This window comes from Chiloscyllium plagiosum, chromosome 38, assembly GCF_004010195.1.
Source record: "Chiloscyllium plagiosum isolate BGI_BamShark_2017 chromosome 38, ASM401019v2, whole genome shotgun sequence".
Taxonomy (NCBI): domain Eukaryota; kingdom Metazoa; phylum Chordata; class Chondrichthyes; order Orectolobiformes; family Hemiscylliidae; genus Chiloscyllium; species Chiloscyllium plagiosum.
Genome location: NC_057747.1, coordinates 24,769,574 through 24,789,150, shown reverse-complemented (window position 1 = coordinate 24,789,150; position 19,577 = coordinate 24,769,574). Strand labels below are relative to the sequence as shown.

The following is a 19,577-nucleotide window of genomic DNA, read 5'->3' as shown; positions in this document are numbered from 1 at the left end:
GTATGTGTGTGTGAGTGAGACTATGTGTATGTATGTGTGTGAGAGAGAGACTCTGTATGTGTGGGTCTGTGTGTGTACATGTGAGAGAGACTGTGTGTGTGTGTCTGTGTGTGAGACTTTGTGTGTCTGTGTGCGCGCACACGTGTGTGTGTGTGAAAGAGAGACTCTGTGTGTGCGTGCACATGTGTGTGTGTATGTGTTTGTGAGAGAGAGAGGAGGTATTCTGTTATCTCATTGTTGTGCTAATAGGCTGTAAGAGCAATCCACACAACCTGGAACTGAAAACTTCAAAGGCTCGCTCCAGCAAACAGTCTCAGCTGCTGGCTGGAGCTCGGAGAGATAGTGAGGAGATGATTCTTGAGGTTATTAGTCAGGGGCTGGATGCTGAGATGGTTGCAACCCGCTGCTTATTGACACTAATTGAGCTATTCATTTTTGCTTCTAATCCACTTAGGCTACTGTCAAACGTGACAATCTTAATTCTATAGCCCACAGGGCCAGTGTATCACTGCTCCTGCCTATGACTTGGATCTTCCTGATCACAATTACTTTTTACACATGCTACTGACGCCCACTGATGGCATCTTTGCCCCAGACTCACTCTCCATTGTAGTGCTAAGGGAGTAACACAGGGTGCCACCATTCAGATTGGCATTAGTTCCAGCCCCATTGGTCACTGTTTTGAAGAAGGGCAAGGGAGCAGGAACAGGCTGCAGGCAGTAGGGGAGATCAAACCCTTGTGAGGAGTGTGAATCCAGCAAGACCAGGTGCCTCTGGTCAGTAGTGTTGACCTTTTAACTGTGTTTCTTTGTTTTTCTGCTTTGAACCTAAGATTCTGTGCCTAGGTACCTTTGTACCTAAGATGACTCTAAAAGTGGTGACTTGTAAACTTTTCACTATACTCATGTGAGTACGTGTGACAATAAACCTAATTCTAATTCTCTTTGACCTTATCAGTATTTATCCCTCAGCCAACAGTATACCTTGTCGTTACTACATTACTGTTTCTGAGGATCAGGTTGTGCCCAAGTTGGTTCCTGCATTTCCTACGTGACAGCAGTGACTTGATATATACTCCGTTAGCTAGAAAGCTGCTGAACTTGGAAAGGGCGATAGAGAATTGCAAGATCTCTCTTGCTGTGTAGAATAAGAGTTAAAAATCACACAACACCAGGTTATAGTCCAACGTTTATCTGGAAGCACTAGCTTTTGGAGCGCTGCCCCTTCTTCAAGTGGTTGTAAGAGCGGCATTCCGAAAGCTAGTGCTTCCAAATGAACCTGTTGGACAACAACCTGGTGTTGTGATTTTTAACTTTGTCCACCCCAGTCCAACACCGGCACTTCCAAGTCATGTGTAGAATGAATTGGTGTTCATTTGATAGTAGTTCCTTATTATCTCTCTAATTACTGTGTTCCAGTCCTGATCAGAATGTTTTCTCACATGGAGAGAACATTAGCAGAACTGACTATACTGTACTAAAATTTAACTAATATCACCTTCAGTTAATACGGTCCTCAAAAAGTCACATTGGCCCTATGTCTCTTAAGCAATCTTTAATGTCCCATTTGGAGTTATGTATTCTGCAGTATTGTGGTAATCTTGTCACAGTTCTCCCAGAGTCCAGTCAGCTCAAGGCTGCTGCTATTATTTTATCGTTTTTGTGATGTTGCAGAGTGGGAAATGCTTTGAGATTTTGCTGTAATTTCACGAGTGTAATATGTTGTAACTACAGCACTGTTTTCATTGGGGGTGGGGATTTAGTTGGAGCAAAGATGTATGTATTTGCAACTATTAAATTTTAACAATTTGCAATAATGTCTTTGAGATTGTAGATTCGTTCGCTGAGCCGGTGTGATATTCTGCAGACCTTTCGTTGTCTCGTTAGGTCCATCTTTGATAAAGTGTTGGTGGTGTGTCCCACTTGATATCAATGTGTCTCTGTTTCTTGGTACTTCTAGCTCTATATCTGATGTCTTTATCTATTGTATTTATTTCAGGGCAAAGAAATGTTAAACCCAACTTTCAACCATACTTCTTTGAGATTTGCACTGTTTGCATTTAACTCTTCTCTGGGCGCAGTCCAAGTTTCAGCTTTAGTCACTTCCACTCTCATAGCATCCCTAAAGTGCAGAAATAGGCCATTCAGCCCATTGAGCCTAAACCAACCTTCCCAACAACAGACCGCCCAGACCCACCACCACCACTCCCACCCACGACCCCCATCCTATCCCTGTAACCCTGCATTTCCCATGACTAACCCACCTGCTCTGGACATCTCTGGACACTATGGACAATTTAACATGATCAATTCAGATAACCTTCACATCGTGGGCTGTGGGAGGAAACCAGAGAACTCGGCAGAGACCCACAAAGACACGGGGAGAGTGTGCAAACTCCGCGCAGACACGGGGAGAGTGTGCAAACTCCGCGCAGACACGGGGAGAGTGTGCAAACTCCGCGCAGATAGTCACCCAAGGCTGGAATTGAACCCGGCTCCGTGCCACTGTGAGACAGCAGTACTACCTATGGCATTCATGGAGATTCATTTTAAGTGTTTTGTCAACTGGCAAAGCACTAACATGATAATCTAGTGTCAAAGGAGGCCATTCAGCCATCATGTCTGTGCCAGGCATCTGAAAAAGCCAGGCGTTGAATCACCAGAGATAACAAAATCAATTGACAGACAAAATGATAACCAGAGAAACCTTCAAATCTCTGAATTACGTAGTTCCATTTGGGATCTCATTGATTATTGGAGGCTAAGTGACTAAAGGTGCTAGGAAAATCCCTCAGATCAGTGAACTTCCAGGTGAATTCCTTTCTACCGGCTGTCTGCCCTTAAAGTGGAATGCAGGTTCATCTATTTGTTTATAAAGGCTTGTGCTGAAATGCAAACTGGATTTGCTGCACAATTAACTTCTATCACATTTGCTAATTGAAATAAAATGACTTGATGAGCAAAATAACATTCCCTGCTCTGATCGGATGCTATAATACGTACAATAAATTCTTTATGAGGATGTTAAACTGAGGCCTGTCTGCCCTCTCAGGTAGCTGTAAAGGATCCCATTGTCAGGGAGATCTCCTGGCATTCTGTATCCCTGTACAATCGTCACTTTAGCCACCTCCTTGATGTTTATTGTGCTGCTGTGTATGAAGGTTTGTTGTCTTTATGTTAGCTACTGTGTCTCTTTAGGTTACAACAGTGACTTTAGCAGGAATTCTGTATCGACTGAAGTACTTTTGGATGTTGGAAAGTCATGAAAGGTGCTCTTGTAAATACAATTTTTTTTTTCCTACCCACTTCGAACCAGCGTGTGTTTGCAAGAATTCTCGTCTCCATTGCAGCTGTCATTTACTGCACCTGTCTTTTTTTTAAGCAGTTGTCCCTGTCATTTTCTGGTTTGATTTTAAATAATAGCGAGCCTTTGCCTGTGTAGTGAGGCAATAACGCCACTTAGGGTCTGTTTGGACTCTCATACTGAGTAATGACTTGGTCAGAAATTGGATATTTTTCCTTCCTGATGTGAGGAGGCATTACAGCTGTAACAGATTATCGCTGTTTAAACCTGGGGGTGGGGATGCTTAATTATTGAACCAAACCTAGCTTTGATCAAATGATAAATCCTCCAGATGACCAGGTTATATCTCTTAGCTTCAAGAACTTTGAAAAGATTAAACTCCCTACCATTTGGAAGTGGACCTGTAACCTCCTGCATTTGAAGTTGTCTGAAGGTTAACAGTTTGCTTGCAGTACGTAAGATAGAACAAGACACGCAGTGCAGCTTACTGAGTAGTTGCAGATATCCGAAGAAGGGATAATATTGTCAGATGGTTAGTGTGCTTTTGGGTGTTTGGGATCAGTCTGGAAGGTGAGAAAAGTTTCATGGAATATATTACAAATCATTCTTTTCTCAACCATCTTCAAAAGTGGTAAAGTCATAATCCTCCCAGACTATAGGGCTGCTCTCTTATTGGGGAGGGGGGGGGAGGGTGGAGGGGGGGAGGGAGTGGAGAGAGAGAGACTACTAGTGCTGGTTTAACCTTCTCAACCATGAAGTTGAGAAGGAAAGTCCCTCATGTTAACATCATGGTTACATTCTCCGTCAAGAATAGAGTGCTCTGCTATTGGCCTGCATGGCCATTCTTGTTGCTAAGAGACAATTGAGATACTCTTCCATTCTGAAGAAGAGTCACGCCAAACTCAAAACGTTCACTCTGTTTCTCTCTTTGCAGGTTCTGCCAGACCTGTTGAACTTCTCCAGCACTTCCTGGTTTTATTTTAGGCAACTTGGATTCCTTATTGAGCCCAGAATCCTCTCTGACCCGACATGCCTGTCATCAGTCTGCCTCTGGGTTCCATGAAACTAGATTGAAACCACGCACTTCTTGTTTGGAGACCTTGTGTTTAACCCGTCAGCATGCCCAATATATGGCTCCATGGAGAAAGTAAGCAACAGGGAGCAATGTTAGATGTGTTTTGAATGAATGTGAGGTCAGTGAGCTCAGGTGGTTGATTGGCTGATCTGCAATTGAATCCATGCTGTTTGCAAGAGTGATGCCAACAGCATGGGTTCAATTCCTGCCACCAGCTGAGGTCACCATGTAGGACTTTCCTTCCCCAATCTCTCCACTCACCTAAGGTGAGGTGACCCTCAAGTTAAACAACCGCCAATTGTCTCGCTGTAATGACAGAGCAGCCCTATGGTCATAGAATCATAGAGATGTACAGCACAGAAACAGACCCTTCGGTCCAACCCATCCAGGCCGAACAGATATCCCAACCCAATCTAGTCTCACCTGCCAACACCCGGCCCATATGCCTCCAAACCCTACCTATTCATATACCCATCCAAATGCCTTTCTAATGTTGCAATTGTACTAGCCTCCACCACTCAGTTCATTCCATACACGTACCACCCACTGTGTGAAAAAGTTGCCCCTTAGGTCTCCTTTATATCTTTCCCCTCTCACCCTAAACCTATGCCCTCTAGTTCTAGATTCCCCCACCACAGGGAAAAGACTTTGCCTATTTATCGTATCCATGCCCCTCATGATTTTATAAACCTCTATAAGGCCACCCCTCAGCCTCCCGACGCTCCAGAGAAAACAGCCCCAGCCTGTTCAGCCTCTCCCTATAGCTCAGATCCTCCAACCCTGGCAACATCCTTGTAAATCTTTTCTGAACCCTTTCAAGTTTCACAACATCCTTCCAATAGGAAGGACACCAGAATTGCACGCAATATTCCAAAAGTGGCCTAACCAATGACCTGTACAGCCACAATGTGACCTCTAAACTGCTGTACTCAATACTGTGACTAATAAAAGAAAGCATACCAAATGCCTTCTTCACTATCCTATCTACCTGCGACTCCACTTTGAAGGAGCTATGAACCTGCACTCAAAGGTCTCTTTGTTCAGTAATGCACCCTAGAACCTTACCATTAAGTATATAAGTCCTGCTAAGATTTGCTTTCCCAAAATGCAGCACCTTGTATTTATCTAAATTAAATTCCATCTGCCACTTCTCAGCCCATCTGATCAATTTCCCGATGGAATCTGAGGTAACCTTCTTCGCTGTCCACTACACCTCCAATTTTGGTGTCATCTGCAAACTTACTAACTGTACCTCTTATGCTCACATCCAAATCGTTTATGTAAATGACAAAAGGTAGTGGACCCAGCGCTGATCCTTGTGGCACTCCACTGGTCACAGGCTTCCAGTCTGAAAACCAGCGCTCCACCACCACCCTCTGTCTTCTACCTTTGAGTGGGAACTTGTTCACATTTCACCAAATTATCCCTTGTCAGGCTGATTAAACCAGTCTCACATCTTCAGGAAAAATCAATTCTGAGAATCTTTGCTCTGACCTGATGTGAAATACTTTCCTTCTGGAGATGCTGATGCTGAGTGGACAACAGCTTATCAGATAGTATAGAAATGACAGAGTCAACAAAGATCTGTTGCTTTTAGATTTCCAATTGCTGTTTCAGTTGGTGGAGAGCAGCACTTGTTGTGAGGAAGAATGAATGGTTCTGGGACAAGAAATTGTCTTCAGTCAAAGTTAGAGTGGTGCTGGAAAAGCACCTCAGGTCAGGCAGCATTCGAGGAGCAGGAAAATCGAGGTTTCGGGCAAAAGCCTTTCCTGATGTCTTCAGTCAGTCAGGGCTTTTCCACTTTGCATTGGTATCTCACTCAGTACAATGCACCTTGTGTTGAACGTAGAACTGAAGTCTGATTGTTGGTTGGATTGGACATCCACATGAGTACAGCCTAAATAAAAAATAGAAAGTTCTGTAAATCAGTTCACTGTGATAATCTAATATAACTTAAGTTGCCCTGCTTATGTCGGTTTCTTGTAAGTACATGGTAATGTAATGCACATTTAAAAGTCTCTCCTTCAGGTGAGAGATGCCTGTGGTGAGGGATTAAGTGCTGCGTACTTGGCAACACGATAGCAGCCTCAGTTGTCTTCAGATCAATTATTGAAAATGACTTGAGGCACTAACAGGTGGATGTCTGATTCCCTTGTATCAACAGCTGCGCATCTGGAGGGGTTGGTGTGGAGGTGGGGGGCATACATGTTCACTTGGATACCTGTTTCTATGATGGGTAAATGGAGTTTCTGGGAGCATATCTGCCATTCCCATTGTGTCTCTATTGTGGAACCTATCTGTGGCTCACTTGCTCAGTTAGGCTCGAATGATGAAAGCGACCCACATTGCACAGGATTGATGTGGGCTATTCTGTTAAGATCCAATGCATAAAAACAACATTTGCTGAATTGTAAGCTAGCAGGAAGCTGTTGACTGAGAAACAGAATCATAAATCATAGAATCCCTACAGTGTGGAAACAGGCCCTTCAGCCCAACAAGTCCCCACTGACCCTCCAAAGAGTAATCCACCCAGACCCATTCCCCTACCCATTTACCCCTGACTAGTGCACCTAACCTACACATCCCTGAACACGATGGGAAATTTAGCATGGCCATTTCACCTAACCTGCACATCTTTGGATTGTGGGAGGAAACCAGAAAAAGAGACTCTCCCAATCCGATCGCCATCCCGGGATAGTAAAGCTGAGAGCGCACTTCATTCACTACCTCTGTTGATGCCATTGACTGATTTCACCATTAGTTGGCCATTTTGCAGTGTAATACAAATGAAACATTAAGTGGGCTGATTTGAAATAGCAAAGTAAACCCTCTAAAGGTATGTTAAGTGTGCCAGGACAGCTTTCTGTCTGCCTCGTCAGAATGCTTGTTTCACACTGAGTAATGTTAGGGACATCACAAGCCACATTGTACCAGACTGCTATCTCTGCATGAGACGATGACTCACTTAAAGGTTCAAAAGAAAATCAATCAACAAGGGGTCTTGAGAAGAGGAATAAAAGGTGAGAATGCTTTTCCCTTCTGTGCTTTGCACTAGTAGTAGATTCATGCTAAATGGATGGTGAGAATGTGGCAGCTATTACCACATGAAGTGGTCGAGATGAATAGCATAGCTATCTACCTACCTTCTCTTTAAAACGCATGGGAGACAGAACTGAATACTGCAGGAAGGTAAAGCAAACGGGAGGGGGTTTGTGCAGAGCATTAGTACTGAATGGATGAATTGGGCTGAATGGCCTGTTGCAGTGCTGTAAATCTGTGTAATTCTGTAATCTGCCTGGCTGTCTCCTCTGCTGCTGTTAACAGATTTTCAAGAATAGAATTTAGATTGTTCTTGCTAATTCTTATTCCCTGGAAAGCAATGGATGTTGATCTCTTCTGTCAATGATGGGGCTGTTATTCCCTTGGCCTAGTTTGTGCATTGAGTATATTGCTGACACCAACAGCACCCTCTGCCATCATTCATTTGCAGTTATATGTGGGAATCTGCACGTTGCTATCTGATTTTGCTCACTGTCTCTACAGGCTTTATTGTAACAGTACCTCATGTATTGCTAAGCTGTGATGCTTGTTCACTAGTTACTAACTGAACAGAAATATTTGGAGCTCAGTGTATTCAGGCATAAGTGAATTTCTCAGAGTGCTAGGTCACAATTATCGGCAAATAAATTCCCTAGCACCAAAAAAAAACTTACTTCTATAAACTTGGACTCTCGTTCCATCAGAATTTAATTAGTGTTGGAGATTTTTGTCTCAAACCAATCATCTTTTTCTCATATCTGCCCATGTCAAGTAGCACAGATCATGAAAGATGCTGCACTGGATCTCACCATCCTGACTTGGAAATATCGCACAGAATCCTCATGGTCTGGAAGCAGCCATTCGGCCCATTGAGTCCACACCAACCCTCCAAAGAACATGTCACCCAGACCCAACCTATCCCATGGCTAATCCACCTCCGTATCCCTGGACACTATGGGCAATTTAGCACAGCCAGTCTGCCTAACCTGGGCATCTTTGGACTGTGGGAGGAAACCCATGCAGACATAGAGAGAACATTCAAACTCCAGACGGTCGCCCGAGGCTGGAATCGAACCTGGATTCCTGGAGCTGTGAAGCAGCAATATGAACCACTGAGCCACCATGACGCCCCTATGTTGCTGCCCCTTCAGTGTCACTGAATCAAGATGCTAGAATTCTCTCCTTAATACCATGGTGGATGTACCAACCCCAAATGTATTGAAGTGGTTCAAGAGGGCAGCTCACCACCATTCTCTCAAGGGCAATCAGACATTGGCAATAAATACTGGCCCTGCCAGCGATGCCCACCTCCCATGAATGAATTTTTTAGAAAAAACACAGAAACACTAAACAGCAATTGGCATTCATTTGCTGCTCACTGCAGCATCCAGCCCGTGTTATTTGTCAAATGTGACATTTCTAGTTTGCTTTTTAATAGTGAAGCAAATTACAGTAATTTTTAAAAACATTTGATTTAGTTAAATGCACACAGTTCATTGAGCAACAATGACAACCTATTAAGTGCAGATTAAAATAAATAATAAGCACTTGCTTTTGAAATATAATACAGTGGTTTGTTGCCAAAAGTTTACTTTGCTACCCCCTTACATGGGATTGTTTGACTGAACAGTATTGGGAATTGTAGAGGAATCGAAAAAAGACCAGTGTGCAGTTGATAGGGCAGGGTTCCAGAGACATTTCAAATACATTGTCTCATAACTTCAAGGTGAATATTTATTTTTGGGATATGCAATCTTAGAATATTAATTGTGCTCAGTAGATTACACATTTGACTCCTGAGTCAGAAAGTTTATGTTCAGATTTCAGTGCAGAAGCTTTGGCCACCCCATCTTGGCTGGTACTTTGCTGCAGTGCTGAGAGGTACCATCTCTCATTCAGGTAAATATAAAGTCATCCCATGGGGTTATTAGAGGGAGAGAAACATTTATTCTTCAAAGCACACCAGATATGCTGATCAAAACCAGGAATTGCTGGAGAAACCCAGCAGGAGAAAGCTTTCTCTCCACAGATGCTGCCAGACACTGTTGAGTTCTTCTTCCCGACCTCTCCACCCCCACTCTGGCCTATCACCCTCACCTTAACCTCCTTCCACCTATCGCATTCCCAACACCCCTCCCCTCAAGTCCCTCCTCCCTACCTTTTATCTTAGCCTGCTTGGCACACCCTCCTCATTCCTGAAGAAGGGCTTTTGCCCGAAACGTCGATTCTCTTGCTCCTTGGATGCTGCCTGACCTGCTGCGCTTTTCCAGCAACACATTTTTCATCACTGCTGAGTTCCTCCAACAATCCCTCGTTTTGTTTCAGATTTCCAGCACCCAGAGTTCTCTAGTTTTTTTTGTGTGGACAGGGAAACTCTTCAGGGATACCCTCAAGGCCTCACTGGGGAAGTGCAGCATTCCCACAGACACCTGGGAATCACTGGCCCGAGATGTCCAAAGTGGAGGAGGAGCAATGGGGAAGGCCCCTCGAGACTTGCCATCAGGAATAACGCTGAAGTCAGGGGGAAACAGCGTCAAGAACAACGCCCCACCCAACCCTTCCCGTGCTCACCGCCTTCCCCAAGTGTAACAAAGCCTGTGATAGCCCCATCATTCTGTACATCCCCCTACGGACTCACCCTGAGAGTGGGAGAGAGTCATCCTCGTCTACGAAGGAGTGACGATGATGAGTTTTTTGATTCAATGCCGGTCACAGATCTTTGCTCCACGCAGATTGGTTGCTACGTTTATCTGCAGAACAACAGCGTTCACACTTCAAACCAATTAGCAGTGAAGTGTTCAGGCATTAAAGAATGTTTATATGAAGTAGCTTTCCTCCTTTGTAATTGTAGATGTCTAATTTCACTGTCAACTTGAGTGTGTCTAAATATTTTCTTTTAAAAGGGAAATAAATACCTAGAAATTAGTGGGAGGATGTAGCTTGTTTATGTAGCATACTAATAGAGATGTGAATGTGTTTATTTTAACACTTTTCTCTTCATGTAACTAAGGAATGCTGTTCAAATTTGTTTTATGTTCAAGCTTTGGCTCTTTATAATTTAAGATGAATGTATTTTGCTTGGTAATGTTTTTATAATTTCAAGACCAAGTATGAACTGCTTTTCCTCTCCTCCACTCTCCCAACAGGACACAGATATCTGCACGCTGAAATGAAGGCCAATCCTTGCAACAGTATCCTTGGTTGGTTACTTTTCCTGTATTCTCTATCTCCGTGTAAGTATTGTCAGGAAACAGAATGTTATCTGAAACAAAAATAGCTAAGAAATAGTTAGCTATAAAAGTAATAAGTGTCCATTCTAATGAAAATGGTTTTTCTTTGTTGCTTTTTCCTATCAGGCTATTTCATAGAGTTACAGTTTTTTGCAGGGTTTGGGGGTTTGTAGACTGCCAGATAGCAGTGACGGGAAAGCCATGGATGTGTACTACATATAGACAGCAAAGTGTCTGTTGTGACTTAATGGTGAGCTCTTTCACCTCTCTGTGAGTCAAAAAGTTGTAAGTTTGAGTCATACACCAGATTGTCGGCTCATATGCCAGTACAGTCCTGAGGGAGTGCTCCAGAAAGGCCATCATTGGTAATGCTGCTGGTTTAAGGAGTCAGTGCAGGTACCTTGGGCCAAATGGCCGCCTCCTGCAGTGTAACAGTCTGTGACTTTGTGCTCTCTGTGGTTGTATTAGGTCCCAGTGCATGTTGTCCGGAGAAGTGCAGAAGTTCACTGAACTGTTCCATGCTACCCTCTGGTTCTTTTGCCATCTCCGTTTAACCTGTGTCCTTGTGACTTGTTGGGCCGAAGGGCCTGTTTCCACACTGTAATGTAATCTAATCTAAGTGCAGAAGTTCACTGAACTGTTCCATGCTACCCTCTGGTTCTTTTGCCATCTCCGTTTAACCTGTGTCCTTGTGCTCCTTGGCACTTTTGCAGCTTGAGACCTTGTCCTTACTTACCTGTCTGAACCCTACATGGTTTTGCTTGAAATAAACAAATGCTGGAGGTCATGGTGGGCCAGACAGCATCCATGGAGAGAGAGCAAGCTACCATTTCGAGTCTCAATGACTCTTCACCAGAGCTGAAGTGTGGATGTGACAGCATTACACAAGAGTTTGGGGAGGGGGGCACGGTGGAGGTAGTGGGTGTAGAGTGCTGGTGGAGAAAATATGTCGATAATTCATATGAAGTGATCAGAATATGAGAATGGCAGAAGAATGGTGTGTCTCCTGCCAGAAGGGAGAGATCCTGGGATGAGGGGGAGGGGAGGACATGATGACAAGCTAAAAGAAAGGGAAGAAATGTTCACAATTTAAAGGCGTGGAACTCAATATTGAGTCCTGTAAATCGCCTAGACTAGAGATGAGATGTTGTTCCTCCAGCTTGTGCTGTGATTCATTGGAACACTGCAGAATGCCGTGGACAGACATGTGAGCAGGACACTGCGTTAAAATAACCTGCTATGGGAAGGTTGGGGTTATATTTGCACACAGACCGGAGGTGTTTCGCAAAGCTGTTGAATTGTTTGCCCCTATCAAACCTCCTTTTCTGTTCCCAAGGAGAATATATTATGTTCCAAATTGGGAGGGTGGTGGACATTGTGCTGGGGAGCTGATAATTGATTGATTGGATTATTGTCACGTGTACCAAAATACAGTGAAAAGCCTTGTTTACAAGCAGTACAGGCAGATCATAACTGAATACATTGAAAAATCCTGCTTAGGGCAAAGCTCAGAGGATAAAGATTGCAATGTAAGATTCCGGGCTCAGGAGATTTCTCAAAAAGAGTGGGAACTGGGCAGTTGAGTTTGAGGTTTTCCTGCATTTCTCATAAATTAATCTGCAATGTGAAATCAGAATCACTGTGTAGCACTTAACAGGAGCCCTGTTGTAGCAGCCTCACAGGGAAAACTCCATTGGGAATGACTGGACATCCCGGTTTTGGTCAATGCTCCTCTATACAATCATATTCCAACTTTACAAAATATATGGCTGACAACTCTCTCCAACGCCTTCCAAACCATTTACTATTAAACAGTTAAAGGGTTGATGTATGATTGCATGTAGTATCATCAACATTCAACCAACTGAAAAAGAAGTGTAATTATGGAATGTGATAGTTCAATGAGCTGAGTTGTCTTGAATGACAGGGGTCAGAAGTTATTTTCTGGGTTACTGCGTCAGGAGCAGTTTGCCAGAGAAACTGTAGACTACATATTGTAATATCAGAAAATGGCAATAAATTTTGTGGTGATGGCGGTGTTAACTTATCTTTATCACTGCTGCAGTATCTCTCATTTTGCTTCAAGTGTTAATCATGGAACTGTGTTTTATCCAGTCATCTTTGTTTGATTTAGCTGTTCTTGGCCACAGCTTAATCCCATTTTTTTTGTCAATAAAAACACACTGTGCCAAATGTTAAAGGGAGTCTCTGTTAGTCTGTAAGATTGTGAGCTTCCTGTACCATGAATCTCTCGAAGATGTGATTTGCAAGTCTTCTTTTGGTTAGCAAAAGAAGTACAAATATACAGATTGACCTAAGGATGTCCCAAAAGGAACTGATTATATGTCTTTGTAACAGAGCCAATCTTGAATTGTAGGAAATGCTGCTGCTAATGTTCACACTTGCTGATGTGTGATAGCATACAGCTAACCTAAATCAAATCAGACAAACTGGTTACTAGTACTAACCAGGAAACAGTAATGTGTAGGCTAGGAACTTAACCAATCTTTGTCATGGCTTCTTACAGCCTGTTTTGAAAGGGCAGACAAGTCTCTTTGTTAAATATTGCAGCATTGGATGAGTGTTTCACTGTCAGAGGTGCTGTCTTTCGCATTAGGCACTACACTAAGGTACTGCCTTCCCTCTTGAGTGGATAACAAAGATTGCATGGCAGTAATTTGAAGAAGTTTGGTGAGACATCCTAGTGCCTTGGTTCAAGCTTAGCTGACTGGGCAGCTGGGTTGTAATACCTAATAGTGTGGGTTCAATTCCCACACAGGCTGAAGTCACCATGAAAGACTCACCTTCTCAACCTCTCCCCTCACCTGAGGCGTGGTGACCCTCAGGTTGAACCACCACTGGCTGTGTGTCTCTCTAATGAGAAAACAGCCCTGTGGTCTGGTAAGACTATGGCAATTTTTATATACTCGATATTTATCACTAAAACTGATGATCTGGTCATAGTCACATGGGAATTTGCTGTGTGCAAATTTGTTTCATATATCACAAATGAAACTACATTTCATTAAGAACATCATTGTCAGTAAAACACTTAGCAACATCCTAAGATCATGAAATGTGCTGCACAAATGTAGGCCTGTCTTCCTGTTTGATATTGCCCCTTTCATGCCCAGTTAAGCTGATAATCCTCTTTGACAATTCTGAACGGAATGTGAGTTTCAGAAAAGTTGATTTAAAATATCTAAGAAGCAAAACTAATGGTGTATTAGAAATGTTTGGCTATCTAAGAGCTGATGCAAACTATAGCTCTGCTTTTATGACCCAGCCTGGTGGTATATATCTCGTTGTAATTCACCTTTTTGATCTGATTTTTATTTCCTTCTTTACAGGTCTGTCATATAATCGACTACCTTACTTCTTAAATTACTACTTTGATCAATATATTTTAATATACGAAAATGCCTCTGTTGGTGAGTACACTTTTATTTAACCTGGAGTGACTGTGGTGGTTCATCAGTTATCTTGCTGTTGAATTGTTTCGACATTGTCTGAATGCAGTTGCTTATATAAACCTCATGATAGTGAATGAGAGTTTGAGAGGCTGACCTACAGCCCTTCAGACCCATTCCAGCAGGTGGTGGTGATTGTTCAAGTTCCTGTTGGGCACCCCACCTCTCTATGTCTGTCTGTCTGATTCTCTCTCTCTCTCTCGCTCGTCTCTCTCGTCTCTCTCTCACTCGTCTATTTCTGTCTCTCGTCTCTTTCTCTCTCTCTCTCGTCTCTTTCTCTCTCTCTCTCTCTTTCTCTCTCTCTCGTCTCTTTCTCTCTCTCTCTCTCTCTCGTCTCTCTCTCTCTCGTCTCTTTCTCTCTCTCTCTCGTCTCTTTCTCTCTCTCTCTCGTCTCTTTCTCTCTCTCTCTCGTCTCTTTCTCTCTCTCTCTCGTCTCTTTCTCTCTCTCTCTCGTCTCTTTCTCTCTCTCTCTCGTCTGTCTCTCTCTCCCTCTCGTCTCTTTCTCTCGTCTCTTTCTCTCTGTATATGTCTCTCTCTCTCTCTCTCTCTCGTCTCTTTCTCTCTCTCTCTTTCTCTCTCTCTCTCTCGTCTCTTTCTCTCTCTCTCTCTCTCGTCTCTCTCTCTCTCTCGTCTCTTTCTCTCGTCTCTTTCTCTCTGTATATGTCTCTCTGTCTTTCTCTCTGCTCTCTCTCTCTCTCTGCTCTCTATGTCTCAGTGGTATCTCTTTCTTTCTTTTCTTTCTGTCTCTCTGCCTTTTGTCTTTCCCTGACATCACCAAAGATAAGTCACTCGCTAACTCATCGCATTGGTGTTTGTGGTCACATACACAATGCTTCTGCATTTGTAAAGCAACCTCCAGGTATTTAGGGCTTTGTTTAGACTGTGTACTTGGACTCTTGTGAAAAACTTTGGGATTGACTGAGATCATGGGACTTGTTGCTGAGCAGATCAGTGCTTGATATACGAAGGTGAGAGAAAAGAAAATGTGAACTGGCAGCAGTTTCCAAACACCGTTAATGGATGGTTCCATCTCAATCATTCGGAAAAAAGGGCACTGTAATTTCTGTGCACGTTTCCCTTGTTTTAAAAGTTGACATTACAAATGTGTAGGGTTTGTTTTTTTTAACAGCTCTGGCAAGCTGCAGATTAATGCAAACACAAAACACTTCAGTACTCTCCAAACGGTACTTGTTGTGAATTATCCTGAAGAGACTGCTGAGATTAAGATGAAAGACATGGACATTGTAGTGCTGAAGATAAACACTGCTAAATGAGAGATGAGAAATTGAAATGTTTCATCTTGCACTCATCAGGATCAGGACACAAGAAACAGGCTCAAGGAAAGGAACATCAGTTATTCAGCAGGGGAAGAGGTTGCTGATTGTTTGGGTCAGCAATGGCTTGGAGATATGGCTGGAGCAGTTAACTGTCATAGATTCATCGAGCCATGCAGCATGGAAACAGGCCCTTCAGTCCAACTCCATGACAACCAGACATCCAAAATTAATCTATTCCTATTTGCCAGCATTTGGCCCATATCTCTCTCAACCCTTCCTATCCAAATATCCATCCAGATGCCTTTTAAATATTGTATTTGTCCAGCCTCCACCACTTCCTCTGGCAGCTCATTCCATACAACATCTAGTGAAAATGTTACCCCTTGGGTCTCTTTTATATCTTTCTCCTCTTGTCTTAAACTTATGCCCTTATGATTTGGACTCCCCTACCCTGGAGAAAAGACATTGTCTATTCACCCTATCCATATGATTTTATAAACCTCTATAAGGTCATTCCTCAGCCTCCTTGCTCCAGGGAAAATAGCCCCAGCCTTTTTTTTCATTCAATCACAGGGTGTCACTGGCTGGCCCAGTATTTATTGGGGAGAAAGTGAGGTCTGCAGATGCTGGAGATCAAAGTTGAAACTTTATTGCTGGAACAGCACAGCAGGTCAGGCAGCATCCAGGGAACAGGAGATTCGACGTTTCGGGCACAGGCCCTTCTTCAGTATTTATTGCCCATCCCTAACTGCCCTGAGGGTGGTTAAGAGTCAACCACATTGCTGTGGGTGTGGTGTCGCATTAATCTAGACCAGGTAAGGATGGCAGTTTCCTTCCCTAAATGACATTAATGAAACATTTATTCGTTCTTATTTCTCAGACCCAGCAGGTAGACTCTGACTGATCAGAGTGTTGTCATGAGAATGCAGTGCAGATTGGCAATCTCCATGATTTGGGAGTCCCGTGGGGTCTTAAAGACTGTTTGCTTATGTTTTTTTTATTTTATAACTGGGGGGGGGGGGGTGAGGGGTATTTTTGTGCTGTGATCGTCTGTTTGGATCAGGTAATATCTTCCTTATCTGCAGTTGTGCTGCTGAGTGCTGTGCACACAGTTATCTTCATTTAGATAATCGTCAGATTTGTTCCTCATGATTGACTCCAGTATTCCACCAGCTCCTGATTTGTAAGACTAAATTGTCCAGCTTTGTTTTCATTGCCGCTCTTGTAGCTTGTTGGCTTGTTTCTAGTTCAGAATTGATTTGACTCCACCACAATGAATGTGTCAGCGACCCTTTTGGATTTTGTCCTGAATCTCGCATACCTCTTTGAAGTAACAGGTCTGCGATGATTTCCTCTGCTCTGAGTATTTTGATCTGGGTGTAAAGATGATAAAGAGATGGTCATGAGTTTAGATGTAGAGCCTCCTATGGTGGGTGGTATGTTACTTTTGTGTTTTATCTGTTAAATGTTTGCAGGGACTAATCTCTCTCTTTTTGTGAACTACTCTTAATTCATCCCTAGATTTAATTCTGTTGGCACCCATGAGAGCTCTCATCCCTTCTTTGATAACCAGCTTGCTGTTATAATTCTGAATGAATCCCTTACTGCTGTACTTGGCTCCTAGACCAAAACTAATTTCCAATGCGCTGTTTTGTTCTTTGACTGCTTTTGTTATATTTCCTTTTCAGGACATTGTTGTTGCATTTTTGTTTGACTTGTTTTTGGGGTGTGGGCGTCGCTGGCTGGTCCAGCATTTATTCCCCATCTCCAGTTGCCCTGGCGAAGGTGCAGGAGAGCTGCTTTCTTGAACCACTACAGATCACTTGCTGTAGGTCGGCCCACAATGCCCTTAGTGAGGGAATCCTGGGATTTTGACCCAGTGGCACTGAAGGAACAGCGATATATTTCCAAGTCAGGTTTCTGAGTGGCTTGGAGGGGAGCTTGCAAAGTGGTGGTGTTCCCATGTATCTGCTGCCCTTGTCCTTCTCGGTGGAAGTGGTTGTGGGTTTCACATGTGTTGGTTAAGGAGCCTTGGTGAATTACTGTCCCAGTTTTCCTAGCCATACACTTACTGGCTTTAGAGAATCTGTTTATTTGACAAGTCCATTTTAGTGCTTGGTTTCTTTCCAGTGTGTTACATTCCTGGATCAGATTTAAGTTATGATCTGTTTAGGTACCAATAACTATTTTTTTGAAAAAGTGCACAAAGTGTGAGACAATGAAGACTTCCAAAGGGAATAAAGCTGCAAGATTACCACGGTGTTAAACAAGCAGCAATTAACCGCACTATACAAATCAGAACAATATTATAACCTATAATACATGTACAACCTATTTCTAACAATCAGAATTAATATGTGGTAAATATAGGTGACAGACTGTGATCAAACAGCATGTGCAAAATAGCAAATGTGCTCAAGGCAGATCTCATGAATTTCTCAGCAATTTCTTCCCTATCCATATATGATGATGTCATATCCGATCACTAAACCTCATTAGGCTTCACAAAGGATCATAATTCTTCATTTTTGTGGATCAGTCCTTGAATCTGCTGTCTCAAGAATCCTTCCTTGTGAATTACCTCAGTGAGTTAGGCTTCACAAAGGATCATAATTCTTCATTTTTGTGGATCAGTCCTTGAATCTGCTGTCTCAAGAATCCTTCCTTGTGAATTACCTCAGTGAGCGCTCCAGATCACTCTTCCCCCCTTCCTTGGGTCTATGCTCTCCTGGACTCGGAAACCATGTTCCATCATTCATTGTCAAGCATGGCTCTGGCTCTACACCAGCAACTAGCCCCACTACTTAAGTTGTTCCTAATTTTGCTCAGCTGCATGAAGCAAATACAGCCTGTGAGCTTTTCAAAACAACTCTCAGCTAGAGTATTCATGTTTGCAGGATGGTTCTGAGGCCCTTACAATGGGGGATGAACTTCCATAGGAAGTGGTGGATGTGACTATTATTACAATCTTTAAAAGACATTGAGATAAGTACATGAATATGAAACATTTGGAGGGATATGGGCCAGTAGCAGGCAGGTGGGACTAGTTTAGTTTGGGATTATGGTCGGCAGGGACTGGTTGGGCTGAAGGGTCTGTTGCTGTATAACTCTGCGACAATGACACGCAGCTCAAAACCAACAACCACCTCATTTTCTCACCTCCCCTCTGGTCGTCTTGACTCTGACACCTTAGCTGCCCACAAATTCTTAGACTTTCTTGCTGAGCATAAAGCTATTCACCTGTTCTTGACTCCTCATCAAGTCCCCTACAAGAAAATGTATACTTCAGGTGTCTCCTCAGAAATACGCTAACGGTCACACTCATCATATGGAGAATGCTTCTAACTGATTTCTTTTTGTTTTACTAACTAAGGAGGATAAAGTTTAAAAAAAATCACACAACACCAGGTTATAGTCTAACAGGTTTAATTGGAAGCACTAGCTTTCGGAGCGACACTCCTTCATCAGGTGATTGTGGAGTACACAATTGTAAGACGCAGAATTTATAACAAAGTTTACAGTGTGACGTAACTGAAATTATACCTTGATTGTTTGTTGAGTCTTTCATCTGTTTGAATACCATGATAGTTTCACTTCTTTCCATGAGTAAATCGCAAAGTTTTTTTAAAAAGTTACATTCTCAGGTTAACTGTGACAATTGGCGTTAGCCAGATAATATATTGAAGGAGGATAGTAATCTTTGAACTTGTCATTGACTCACTCCAGAGTGAACTTTGAAAAACCTGCCAATAAAAACCTTCCAATAAAACCACCCCATTGCTGGCCAGTATTGAATGGGGCTACTGAGCACCTCATGGAATTATCCATTCCAGGACACTCGCACCAATCAACCACACCACCCCGTGGCCCAACATTTCAATTGGGATTGGGAATACGGGATGGCATTTTTGCAAGAGGTAGGGTGGGAAGAGCTGTAATCCAGGTAGCAATGGGAGATGATGGTTTGGTGATGGGGGGTGGGGTCATGGTCGGGGGGCAGTAGGAAGAAGTGTCCTCGAATTGGCATTTGGCTTCAGCGGCGTAGAGGTCAGTGCGCCAGACTACCACTGCGCCCCCTTTATCCGCTGGCTTGATAGTGAGGTTGGGATTGGAGCAGAGGGATTGGAGGGTTGCGCGTTGTGAAGGTGAGAGGTTGGAGTGGGGGAGGGGGCTAGACAAGTTG

General features: G+C 43.2%; 1 protein-coding gene across 3 annotated transcripts in view; it reads left to right on the top strand.

Annotated features, from left to right (window-relative positions):
* cdh23 (cadherin-related 23) overlaps positions 1 to 19,577 on the top strand; it is a 799,974-nt gene that overhangs the window by 2,019 nt on the left and 778,378 nt on the right. For all 3 annotated transcript variants that reach the window (XM_043679154.1, XM_043679152.1, XM_043679153.1), the window contains exons 2-4: positions 4,238 to 4,450; positions 10,564 to 10,650; positions 13,998 to 14,078. In XM_043679154.1, the coding sequence (XP_043535089.1) occupies positions 4,423 to 4,450; positions 10,564 to 10,650; positions 13,998 to 14,078 (196 nt within the window). In that variant the 5' untranslated portion in view covers positions 4,238 to 4,422. The remainder of the gene's footprint in view (positions 1 to 4,237; positions 4,451 to 10,563; positions 10,651 to 13,997; positions 14,079 to 19,577) is intronic.